A 12,687-nucleotide genomic window follows, 5' to 3' on the forward strand; every position below is an offset into this window, starting at 1 on the left:
GCAGCCAATGCCCTCGCCAGGAGCGGGACCTTCCAGCCTCCGTGGCCCTGATGTAGCCAAGACACCGAGAGGTGTGGAGGAAGCAGTCAGAAGACTCGGGCTCCATCAGCTGGAATCTTTACTAAGTACCTACTGTGTGCCAGGCACTGTCCTCCCAAGGCAGTTGTCTGCCTCATGGAGCTTCTATTCTAATGGGGGAAACTGCTGGTGAACAAGGAAACTAATATACGACCAAGGTCATTTCAGATGATGACAGTGGTATTACTTTGATTTGGGGGGAGGGTGAAACATGAGGTGCCTCTCTGAGTAGTGACATTTGAGCTGAGCTCTGTGCGTGGGAAAGAGGCAACCATGCAGAAGTCTGAGGTAAGGGGGTCCTGGTAGAGGAATGGCAAGTGCAAAGGCCCTGAGGCAGAAGTGAGCTTGGCATGTTGGGGAAAATATCAGGGAGAGGGCAGCAGGGGAAGAATATGAAAAGAGGCCCATCTCTTTGCCATGAACTATCTGTAGGATTTGAATACAACCCATCTCCTAACTGGATCCCTAAATTCTGGGCATCTGTGAGTTTAAATAAATCTTTCTTTTACCTGTTTCTACTTTTACCTTATCAGTTTCTGTACAGGGGACAAGACATTGGTCAGGGAGTCAGAAAACCTAAATTCTGGCTCCATCTTTTCCAGGAGCAAGTTGGGTGACCTTGACCTTGGACGAGTCCCTTTTCTTGTCAGTAAACCAGGAGATGGGACCACAAATTAGAAAGGCTCCTCCAGCTGAGATATCCTGGTGCAGGAATTCATGTAAACTCTTTTTGATTCTATTCATTTACAGCCACATGCTGATACTGGCTGCATGTCCGCACCTTCTTGCAACAAGTGTGCTCTGATTATCTGCATGCAACAGGCACTTAGTAGACACTTTTTTTTTCTTCTGGAGACAAGGTCTCACTCTGTGGCCTGAGCTAGAGGACAGTGGCATCATCATAGCTCACAGCAACCTCAAATCCCTGGGCTCAAACAATCCTCCTGCCTCAGTCTTCTGAGTAGCTGGGATTACAGGTGTGTGCCACCACCACACATGGCAAATTTTTCTTTTCTTTTCTTTTTTTTTGTAGTGATGGGGGTCTTGCTATGTTGCCCAGGCTGGTCTTGAATTCCTGGCCTCAAGCAATCCTCTTGCCTTGGCCTCCCAAAGTGCTAGGATTATAGGCATGAGCCACTGGACTCCGCCTAGTAGACATTTTTTATTTTTTAATGTTTTTGAAACATAGTCTCACTCTGTTGCCTGGCTAGAATGCCATGGCATCAGCCTAGCTCACAGCAATCTCAAACTCTGGGCTCAAGCGATCCTCCTGCCTCAGCCTCCTGAGTAGCTGGCACTCAGGTGTGTGCCACCACACCTAGCTAATTTTTTCTATTTTTAGCAGAGACAGGGTCTTGCTCTTGCTCAAGCGGGTCTCGAACTCTTGAGCTCAAGCAATCCTCCCACCTCGGCCTCCCAGGGTGCTAGGGTTACAGGTGTGAGCCACCGTGCCCAGCCAGTAGACACTTTTTAAAACGAGACAATCTGGACATACACTAACAGGGAGTAGTTGAATACACTGTGCCACTATTAATAAAACAATGAGTTAGACTTGAATCCACGAGCGGGAGGGACATGCTTGGCGAGAATGAGAATAAGGCCAGTTGCAGAATAACACGTTAGGGGATGACTCCATTTTTGCGAAAACAGTAAAAGGTCTCCGTGTATATGGCTTTGTTCGTATTCACGAATATGGGGACAGGGAGGGGAGGATACACACGAGGCTGTACCAGGAGTTACTAGGAGTGTGTGTGTGCTGAGGGTGTGGGGAATAGGGAGGGGAGAGGGGATAGAGGAAGGTTATTCATTCTTATATATCTGCTGTTTCACTGGTTTCACATAAACAGGCATTGCTTTTATAATCCCAGGAGAAGAATCTAATACATCTCTAAGGAGTCAGACTGCTAGGGGATACATCCTCGCAGACATCTACTGGCCGCTGACAGTATGCTGTCCTCCCTGGGCCGTGCTTAACCTCGCCACAGTCATCCCCATGAGTGCAGGGGACCCCCTGCAAGGAAGCAGGACACTTCCCAGGGCCCAGCTGCCATCTGGGCCTGTGTATCAGTGGGATCTTGGCAGAGGGCTGATGTGATGTGAGAGCTCCAGGTCTTCTGTCCTTCGGGGTCTGAGGGAGGTAGAGGAATGGGAGTGAACAGTGTCACTTTGAATGTCCCCCTCCCTTCCCCGCATCCCGCCCCCGTGTCCAAGGCTGCTGAATGACCACACTGAGTATCCCTGTGGGATATGAGATCACAGGTGTGAGGGGGATGCACCCACCACCCTCAGGCCCATGATGAGGGGAGGGCGGTGAGCTTATTGTTGGAGCTCAACAAGCTCTTTCCTAGTCATGTCATTGTCCCTCCTGGAGGTCCCTGTAGATGTCTGTTTCAAACCTCCCCTGCTGCAGTCTGTGCACTGCCATTATGGGCCGGCTCCATCCTCCAGAGAGGAACCCTTCTCCGGACATCACTGACTCGCCTCACTCCGGCTTCCCCGTCTTAGAGCCAGTAAGGAATTGTCCTACCCCTGACTCTGGCACAGTACTTGCTGCTTTTCGCATCCCAGCCCCTTTGAACGGCCCCTCGGAAAACTCCTTGAGGCAGGATGGCTGGGGGTGTTACCTCCACGTTACAGAGAAACCGACATGGGAGCAGTTAGGGAGCTGGCGCTCGTGTCCGGGATGAGTAAAAGGCAGTCCCGGGCTCTGACCCCAAACGGGCCTGCTCAGCTCATGCTGCGGCGTCAGAAGTGCCCCTCCCCACCGAAGGTCCCCCAGGAGATTGGCTTTGTAAGCCAAACTGACGCCCAGTGAGCTCACTCCCGGCTGCAGCTGAGGGTGGACTCGTGATCTAGTGGCCACGCCGAGGCTGGGCTGTGATCGCTGGGTGACCCACCCATGAGCCTCGTGCCCCAGCATTGGAATGAAGGCCAGAGACCGGTTGGGCTGAGCTGAAGAGGTGTGTGGAGCCGGAGTCAGAGCCACGTGCTGATGGAAGGCACAAAGGGACAGGTGTCGTGGACAGGCAAGGAAGCCAGTGCACGGAGAGCAAGGCCGTCCTCACAGGGTTAACAAGAACTCTGCTTCTGGACAGAAATAGTTAGAACGAAGCATTAATCAGGCTGCGCCTTGGCCCACCTCCTTATCACCAAAAGTCAAGCAGCGCTAGGTACTGACCATTTGAATCCAATGGTCCGATTTCCGCTGTTAAAATCTAAGGCTTTTGTTAAAGAATTAATTTGCATCCCCATTGTTCTTGTAGATAGCATTTCTGCTGTTAGAATCATAAGGCTTTTCTTTAAGAATTGCTTCAGGTGTTTTTCAGATCCCAAATCCCAGCAGGGCAGCAGTTTGAAGACCCCCACAGAGAAACTGAATCAGCCTGAGAATGCGGTTTCTTCACCTCCCCATCCCATAACCCTGCACTCTTCAACCAACCGTTGATCTCCACACTTCGGCCCACTCTACACGCCTTAAAATCCTTAGCGCCAGACTCCCCGGGGAGGCCTCATTCAGCAGCCTTAGGATTAAACCTCTTTCTCCGGGCAACCTGGTTTCTTGGTGGATTGATTTGCCACATGCATCAGGCTACGAACCTATCACAGTTACAAGAGACTGGGAAGGTGTCGAGGGGCAGCTTGGATGGAAGACTGGTGACCCCAGAGAGAGAAACGGCCCGGGGCTTTCAGATCCCACGAGCTGGCTGGCTGTTCTAAAATCGGGCAATGTGATGCACCGTGAAGCCTTTCAACGATCTTCCTTTTCCAGAACTGGGACTGATGAGAACAGTGACTGCGAGGCCAGGGCTCTCCCAGACACAAGGAGCAGAAAGCTTGCGCCTAAGCAAAAAGTACAACTTATTGGCTCACGGAACTGAAAACTCCAGGGGCAGATCTGGGCAGGCTTAGTGAGATCCAGGGGCTCAAGCAATGTCATGGGACTTGGTCTCACTCTCGGTCTCCCGTTCTGCTTTCCACTACGCTGGCCTCCTTCTCGGGCTCTCTCATGGTGGCAAGAAGGCTACCAGCAACACCAGACATATATCCCACCCTCTCAGCAACCCCAGCGGGAAGTGAGCATCTCTTTTTCCAACAATTTCAACTAAAGTCCCAGAACTAAATCCCACCAGCTGATGGTATCACATGCCCTTCCCTGCACCGATCTCTGTGGCTAAGGAGATGGCATATCCTGACTGGTCAGACCTGGATCATATGTCACCTGGGTCACGTGTCCTCCTCTGGAGTCCACAAGGAATCAGCTCCATTAGACTGCCAGGGACTGAGAGTGGGGAATGGGTGGTTTTACCAGAAACATCAGGGTAGTGGGTTACAAGAGTCTGTTAGTCAAGGTCAGCTACATGCTGCAATAAGCAGCCCCAACATGTTAGTGAGCAGACACCTGTAAAATTTATTTCTGCTCCCAGTGGTGGCGGGGCAGGGCTCTACTTCACGTGGTCAGTCAGAGACCCAGGCTGATGGAGGGCTCTGCCATCTTCAATAGGTAGCTTCCCAGGACACCCTAGATGATGACAACCAGAGGCAGGCAGGGGGATAAAGGTCATGCTTTTATGATCTGGGCCTGAGAGTGGCACGCACCCATCCTACGGGCCAGAACTCAGTCACACGATCACACCCAAGAGCAGGGGAGCCTGGAGATGGCATTTATGTGTGTGCCTAGGAAGAAGAGGAGCAGTCTCCACCGTAAAGGACGGACGGACGCTGGGCAGGCGAAAACAAGAGTCTACCTGACCCCACCAGGACCGCCCAGCTCCTTGGGGACCCGCATGCGGCAGTACTGGCCCAGTCTTCCTGGCAGGGGTCTCCTTTTTGATGGCTTGGACTCCAGCTTCCCCTCTTTGCCCACCCAATCTCCTTCTGACCCTTAAGGGGTGATGCGGCTCAGTGACTCTCGAGCATTTGACAAGCCCACGTGTGCGCTGAGGACAGGCAGGAGCGGGGCGAAGGATGGGAGAAGACAGTTCTGGCCCAGAGACTCGCCAGATCCGCACGCCAGCAGCCTCCATCTTTTTCCACTCACTGTTCTTCACCGCAGCCTGTAGCTTCCTCTTCTCCTTGACCTGGAGTTAGGGGCAAACAGGGGCCAGGAAGGGAAGCGGACCCACTGCTCTCAAAGGAACGGCATCCCAGCCACCGGAACCTTGGCTGGGAAGGCTGTGTGCCAACCTTTAGTGCACTGCTGCCAGCAGCAGCCAATCACTCACTCACCCACTCACTCATTCACTCCCCTCTGAATGTTTAGTGTGCCTGGTGTCGTGCTAGGTGTTAAGGCAAAAGGGATACACAAGAAGTGTGAGATATTGGATTAATATCTGATCTAGTGTGAAGTCACTCAGGCTTGTGTAGGTTGAACAACAAGACACAAGTGGTTAATAAGGCAAGCTGTAGCGGAATTTTCTGTCATGGTAAGAGATGAGTGGGACTTTAGGTGGGCGACCACCCTGGAGCATGAACAAAACATATTTAGTGAGTCAACCACCCACCACCTGGTCTCCTCCCAGAGCTGTTAGGAGAGCTCTAGGTAAAATGGAAATAATACACAGAATAGTAGCCGCTACTACTCACTACGTGCATCGGGCACTGCGCTACGTAATTCGTCGAAATGCAATGCCTACGTCATTCCCCCAACAGCCATGTAAGAGGTGGACTCACCTAGCTCTATTTTCACAGATGGAAACCCAGGCTCCAAAAGCCTTCAGGAACCTGCCCAAAGTTATACAGCCATTAGGTGGCAGCGCTGGGGCTGGCATTCAGGTCTGTCTGACTCCAAAGCCCAGGTTCAACTGCCTGTGTGTTAAATTAGAGACTGCACCTGTTGGAACGGTCCTCCCACCATCCACCCTGAGTCTGCAGCTCCCAGCCAGCCTGTCGAGAGGGTGACTGGTCCCTGCCAGGAGCTGCTCTGTGTTTTGAGTGTCAGCTCTGTGTTGGGCTGGGCTAGCCCAGAGAGTGAGAGGGCCCAGTCCTGGGGTTTGGAACTCAGGGCAGACCCCAGGGACAGAAGTTTGTTTCCACCCTGGCCTCAGCTCTTCGGCTGCTGGTCTCCCCAGGAACCGTCACCCGCATAAACAGGGCGTCTGAGGACAGTTCTTCAGCATCTCCAGGCAGAAGCTTGGCAAAGGGAACGCTTCCCCACCCACTTGGTTTCCTGTCCTATGATGGCTCTTCCATCTGGCTCATTCATTCATGTATTCATTCAACAAATTATTGCTGAGCACCGACCCTGCCCTGTGTGGACAAGGTACTGAAGGAGGTGGGAAATGCAGATGGGTCAATACGAAAGACAGGACATTTACATAAAAAGAGTAGTCCAAGGTAGAACACGATGAGGACCGTGAGAAAAGCACAGGCCACGTCCTCTGTGAGTTTGAGAGGCGAGATCACCCCCAGATTCGGCAGGACCAAGGCAGCGTACACACTAAAGAAAGTTTCAAAGAGGTAGAATGTGAGCCAGGCCTTGCAGAAAGCGTAGGACTTGAAAATGTGTAGCCCAAGGGACGGTCATTCCAGGCAGGGAGAACAGCCTGGGCAAACGCCTGGAGGTGAGAATGCAGGTGGGAATGCAGGGCGACGTCTGGGGAACAGGGAGCAGCTCCCATGGGTTGAAGTCAAGCAGTGGGGACCAGAGTGGCATTGGTGGGGGGGGGCCAGCTGACGTTATTTTGTGAGCTGTGTGCTGTGGCATGTATCACTTCGGTCACAGCCCAGCCCCTCTGGAGTGGAATCAGGCGAGATGGAGACAGGTCCCAGAGGGTCTCAGGAAGAGTCTTTCTTTTCTTTTCTTTTTTTTAAAGAGATGAGTCACACTCTGTCGCCTAGGCTGGAGTGCAGTGGCCTGGATCATAGCTCGCTGCAACCTTGAACTCCTGGACTCAAGTGATCCTCCTGCCTCAGCCTCCCGAGTTGCTGGGACTACAGGCGGACGCCACTATGCGCAGCTAATTTTTATTTTTTGTAGAGACAGGGTCTCACGCTATGGCCCAGGCTGGAGTGCAGTGGCGTCATCATAACTCACTGCAGCCTCAAACTCCTGGGCTCAAGCAATTCTCTTGCCTCAGCCTTCTGAATAGCTGTGACCACAGGTGTGCACTACCATGTCTGGCTAATTTTTATTTTTTGTAGCGACAGGGTCTTGCTATGTTGCTCAGGCTGGTCTTAAGCTCCTGACTTCAAGCAATCCTCCCGCCTTGGCCTCCCAAAGTGTTGGGACTACAGGTGCATGCTTCCCGGCCCTGGCAAGAATCTTGAGCCCCACGTGGCTGGCCTCACTGGGGCACCCTTCCACATCATCCTTGGCTGCCTGTTCATGAAAAGCCCTCCATTGCCACGTCTGAGTATCTGACCCGCTCCAACAATACCTCTCTCAACAGGCCAGAGGGCCTCAGGGCTGGAAGGGAGGTTTAGAGAGCATCTCCTCCAGTGATTTCGACTTAAAAAAAAGAAAAAACTGTAGAATCTGATTATTCAAATGGAATCACAGAACCACCAAACAGGAAACACATGCTGCTCTAGTTAATGCTGGGGTGGGTGAATCTCCCCATCACTCCCCAGGACAGCTCCTGGGGCACCCCTGGGAAATCTAGGACTTGAAGAACGTGCTTTGAAAACCACTAGTCTGCTCCACTCCCATTTTCATTTTTAAAGGTGAGAGCTCTGAAGCTGGGACAAGAGACACAGGGCCCCAGACCACCTGACCACTGGCTCTTTTTGCTATCTTGTGCCTAAGATCGGGGAGAATGCCGAAGTTAAATGCATAGACGGGGCAGGTGTGGCCTCCCAGGACATGTCCCCTGGGTAGCAATGCCACCAAGGGTCAGGTGGCTGGAGCTGCCCAAAACATCTAACTCTGCAGCCTGGTGGCAGTGGGAGCTGTGTGGGCTCACCTGTGGCTTTTCTGACCCCCAATTCATCATACACATTGAAAATGGAGATGTGGCCAGTGAGTCAACTTACAGCCACTGTCACCAGGAGAGAGGAGTTGGAAATCAGGGGTGGGGGCAGGTGCACTGCAATACTGTTCTAAAGAGGAGGGCCCTGTGGGTGACATGGCTGCTCTTCAGATGTGCCGGGCATTTTATTATTTACCAAAGGGTTTCACAGACATGAGTCCACACAATTCTTATACCCAGCCTGTGAGGGTTTAAGAGGAGATGTTATCTCCATTTTATCTTTGCTAAAGGTGAGGCACAGAGAGGCTATGTGAGTTGCCCATTGTCACACAGCTGGTAAGGGGGAAGAGAGTCTTCTCACCCAGATCTTCAGACTCCAGGTGTAGAGAGCATAGTGTGAAAGAGGGAAGGAGGGAGCTGTGTGTGTGTGTGTGTGTGTATAGGCTGCCAGAGGAGAACCGTGGAGGAGCAGGGCTGTGAATTATTATATAGTTACTGTTCCTTTAATTATATGCACCTCATTGCGAATGTAAGAGCAAGAGACGGACTCCAGGATGCTCGGTGCCCAGCACAGTGCCGGTCACAAGGCAGGCGCTTAGCAAATATCTCTGAGGAAAGAGGCCGTGCTTGTGACCTTGTTTCTGGGTGAGTTTGTCTCAGCCAACCACAGAGGCAGCCCTGTGGACCCTCGTCCACTCCCGGGTCTGACATCTTCCCACTTCCTCTCCTTCTGCAAATGGGGAGAAAAGCCAACAAAAGCCCTGGCCATGTGTAAGAGGAAAGCAAGGAACACACGAGGCAGCCTTGCCCAGTGGGTCCTTGTCACCCCCAACGTGCAGAGTCAAAACCAGCTTTTCCCTTCAAAACCCAGACCTGACACTGCCTGGGTTCCACCAGGGCGAGGTGGCCATGGTGCTGTCTTCCTGGCAGATCCAGGACACAAAACCATTCTGATGGTTGGTGATGGCAGCAGCCACTCGTGTGGGCTCTGGGGATCTCTGGGATCAGTGCCCAGCTCAGCACAGGAATAAAGAAGATATCTGAGCTCAAGACTCACACTGTCACAGGGTCTGGACAGATTTCTCCAGGCCCTCTGAAAGAAAATTGGGCTGCCCGCCCCTTTCCCCCACAACCTGTTCTGCTCCCATCCCTGGGGGGACACACAGTCTGTCCCATGTGCTTTGACATCCACATGCACCTTCTCAAAGACACATGGCTTTTGAGAAGCTCCCAGCCCAGTGCCCCCTCCCTGCCAAATGTCCTAGACGCTTGCATCAGAGTGCCCAGGCATACAGACACCCTGGGAGGCCGAGACAGACAGCCAATGTCCCTGCAGGGCTTGGCGTATGTGATTTTCAGACGAGGCATAAGCTACTGCCTCCTCCCCTGACATTAAGGAAACAGGTTCCTGGCAGCAGCCCTCACCCCCTCCCAATCCTGGGGTTTGGCTCCAGCTGCTAAAATGGGCTACTTCCTGGGGTCTTCTCCTGCCCTTCGGGGTTTGAGGGTAATCTTTTCACCCCCAGCAGGCCTGACATCAAACACGACACAGGAGTGGCAACAGGGCTGAAAAAGCAGGTCCACTTTATTTACAATGATCAGTTGGCGACACATAGATCTTTGGGCTTTTTGTGGCCTTGTGGAGACACTTGGGCAGGGCCCCAATCCCTCTGTTGGGTTACAAACCCTCCTTCCTCATCCTGCTATGAGAACCCAGGTGCTGTCAGGGCCCACCGGTTCTGACCAGCCTCTATTGGGGGCATCTTTTGGTAGTCAAGTGTTCCCAAGCACCTGCCAAAGGTTCTCCTTACCTCCTCTGGAGGCCCTGTCTTGGTCCTGGTTGTGGGGCACCTAGTGGGGGGACCACACACGTCTGCAGAGAGATGGGCGGTCAGGAATCCTGTGGGGGGCGCCAGGGCAGAGGCTTCGTCCGCTGCCTGGTGCAGAGAGAGCTGTTACCTGGCCCAACCTGTTGTTCGAAGGTTGGGAGGACCATTCCAGTCTTCTCCACCGGCAGAGCAGGCAAGTCTCACGAGTCCTCCAAGGGGTAGAGAGGCCGGACGTAGGGCCTGCGAATTCTTCCCTGCGTATGGCGGCGCACTCAGTGCCCACCCGTGGGCCAGGCCTCAATTCCTCGGGGCCACTAGGTTCTTCCCCTACAAGAATGCCTCCCAGGGTCATTCCTTTCACAGGGAAGAAGGCTAGAGGGACCAAGGACAGGGCCAGGGTCCAAACCCACCCTTCTGGATTTCTGGAAACTTCTCTCGCCTTCTCTTGAGAGGATGTTTTGGAAGGGAGCGGGGCGGTCCGTGGGCAGAGATTTGGTATAAAGCGCAGGGGCAGTTCCACAATGGAGGGCCTGGGAAAGTCCGGGCGTGGGGAGGGGTGACACTCCCCCCCCCCCAATAACCAAGGGCATATCAGGCATCGCCCTGAGCCAGAATGAGGCGGCTGAGCGGACAAAAACAGAGGCCACGAGGGAGGCGAGGGCCGGGGACCAGGGGCAGCCGAAGCGGGCAGGGCGGGGGTTGGAGGCTGTAAGTCTGCCGGCCGTGTCTGGGGCCGCGAGTCCTGCCCCCTGGGCTCTCAGCGCGCCTGGCCCGCCCGCTCCCTGGGACCCGCCTTCCAGCGGCGGGGCTGTGCGGGCGGCGGAGGCGCCGGGGCGCCCCGCAGGCTGCACGTCCTCAGCTCCCGGGCCAGGCTGAGCACTTCGGGCCGCTCGCGCTGCGGGGCTCCTCCCTCGCGCTCCTCCGCGGCCTCGGCCTCCTCCTCCTCGTCCTCCTCCTGGATGCTGCTGAGGCGCGGCGCCCCGCGGCCGCGCTCGCTCGGCGGCGGCCGGTAGGCGCACTTGGCATTGAGCAGGCGGCGCAGCGGGGCGCGGGGCACCGAGGCCGCTGCGCCCCCGGCGCGGAGGTGCTGCTGGCGCACGTGGCGCGCGTCGCTCTGGCGCTGCAGGCGCTTGAAGTCGCTGAAGGCCGCCAGCGCGGTCTGGCGGAGCAGGCGGGCCAGGGCGCGCGCCTTGTGCGCCCGCGCCAGCAGCACGGCGTGGCAGCGCAGCACCACGGCCTTGTGGCGCGCCTGGTGGCGGTAGACCCAGGCGAAGACGCGCGGGTGGCGCCCGTCCGCTGTGCAGTAGGTGATGCGCGGCAGCAGGTAGGCGTGCGCTGGCCTGCGGCCCCCCGATCCCCCGGCGGCGCCGCGCTCGCACGGCTGCATGCGGATGCCGTGCGGCCCCAGCGTCAGCTTCATCTTGGTGCCCCCGCCCGGCCCGCAGCGCGCCCAGATCTTGCCCACGGCGTCGTCGGTGCAGCCGTCGCCCTTGGCATGCAGGGTGACGGCGTTGCCCAGGTACCACACCGTGTAGGTTGGGTCCTCCTTGTTGAGCTCCACTTTCTGGCGCCGGCTGCGGAACACGCGGCCCAGGCGCTCCAGCGGCCAGTCGGGCAGCAGGTCCGGGCAGGAGCGCAGGAAGCTGGAGAGCAGCGACGTGTAGGCGAGCCCCGGACTCAGGCTCTTCGCCTTGCACTTGGCCTCGTCCTCCACCAACACGAATTTGTTACGTCTCCAGGGCAGCATCGCGGCGGCGGCCAAAGGTGCTGGGGGCACGGGGGGCTCACAGGCTTCCTGTCAGGCAGCCAGGAGAGGAAGGGCGCGCAGAAGCCCACCGCCCCGAGTCGCGAGAAGCCGGGCGGCGCCGGAGACAGTCAGTACCCGGAGCGCCAGGCGGGGCTCGCTTCGCAGATGCCCGGTGCCCAGCCGGGCCCGCAGCCGAGATGCCCGGGCGGCGGCAGAGCGGCTGGGAACTGCTTCCCCCGGGAGTGGCTTCAGCCGTCTGGGAAGCAAGGAGGGGCAGGGGCTGGGAGTGGTGACGGCCCCCAAGCCCGAACGGGGGGATTCCCGCGGTCCCCGCCGCCCAAATTGCAGCGGCAGGGAGGTCGCGGAAGCTGGGGCTGGCGACTGCTCCGGGGGGTAGACGGAGCGCGGCTGCAGTGGGGACTCCTTCAGGCGTCGCAGCTCCACCTCCCCGGGCTGCCTACATCACCGGGCGGGACCGCTAGCTCCCTTGTCCCCTCCCCTCGCCCTCCTCGCTCCCCTCCCCCTGCGCAGGCTCGAGCTACCCGGACTCCGCACAGGCGCGGTGGAACGGGTTTAATCATTATTATTGGAGGGGTGGGGGTTGAGAGTCCTGTGAAGGTGGGAATCTCCTGAAATGTACCGGAGGGCTTGGCCAATGCAGATTTCTCTGGCCCCTCTTGTGGTCTCCAAGCTCCCCGTGGCGCATTCGGGGACCCTCCTCCTCTGTTTCCAGGATTCCTGCGGCCCCTCACCCACAGCATGTCTCTGCCCCCATCCCTGAGGGTGGGATTTGGGGGTGGGTTCCTGATGGGGCCGGCCTGGAGCACTTTGCCTTCTGTCTGCACAGCACAAAGCCAGCTGAGGTGGCCGAGCAGTGCAATGGAAAAGTACTGTCGCTTGCTGAAGCTTTCTCCCTCCAAGGTCGTGGGCCAGGCCGCTGCGCCTGAGCTGAGAGACCAGTCGCTGCTCCGGCAGCTGGCAGTGCCCCTCGCCTGGACTGACGCAGGGAGGGTACTCTGAGGGTGGGGGAACCTTCCAGAAAGTGTGGAAATTGCAGATGAAAAGCTCCTTCTGGCCAAAGGGCAGCCTCTGGGCTCTGGGAAGATAAAATAGATACACTCCTACA

At 56.2% G+C, this 12,687-nt stretch overlaps 1 protein-coding gene across 1 annotated transcript; it reads right to left on the minus strand.

The window, feature by feature from the left end:
- Positions 1–9,538: 9,538 nt before the first annotated feature.
- FAM43B (family with sequence similarity 43, member B) lies at positions 9,539–12,089 on the minus strand. The gene has a single exon (XM_012659261.1). The coding sequence runs from the start codon at positions 11,559–11,561 to the stop codon at positions 10,572–10,574; it is 990 nt and encodes a 329-aa protein (XP_012514715.1). The 5' UTR covers positions 11,562–12,089; the 3' UTR covers positions 9,539–10,571.
- Positions 12,090–12,687: the final 598 nt, after the last annotated feature.

This window comes from Propithecus coquereli, unplaced genomic scaffold (assembly GCF_000956105.1).
Source record: "Propithecus coquereli isolate 6110/MARCELLA unplaced genomic scaffold, Pcoq_1.0 Scaffold600, whole genome shotgun sequence".
In the NCBI taxonomy this organism is placed as follows: domain Eukaryota; kingdom Metazoa; phylum Chordata; class Mammalia; order Primates; family Indriidae; genus Propithecus; species Propithecus coquereli.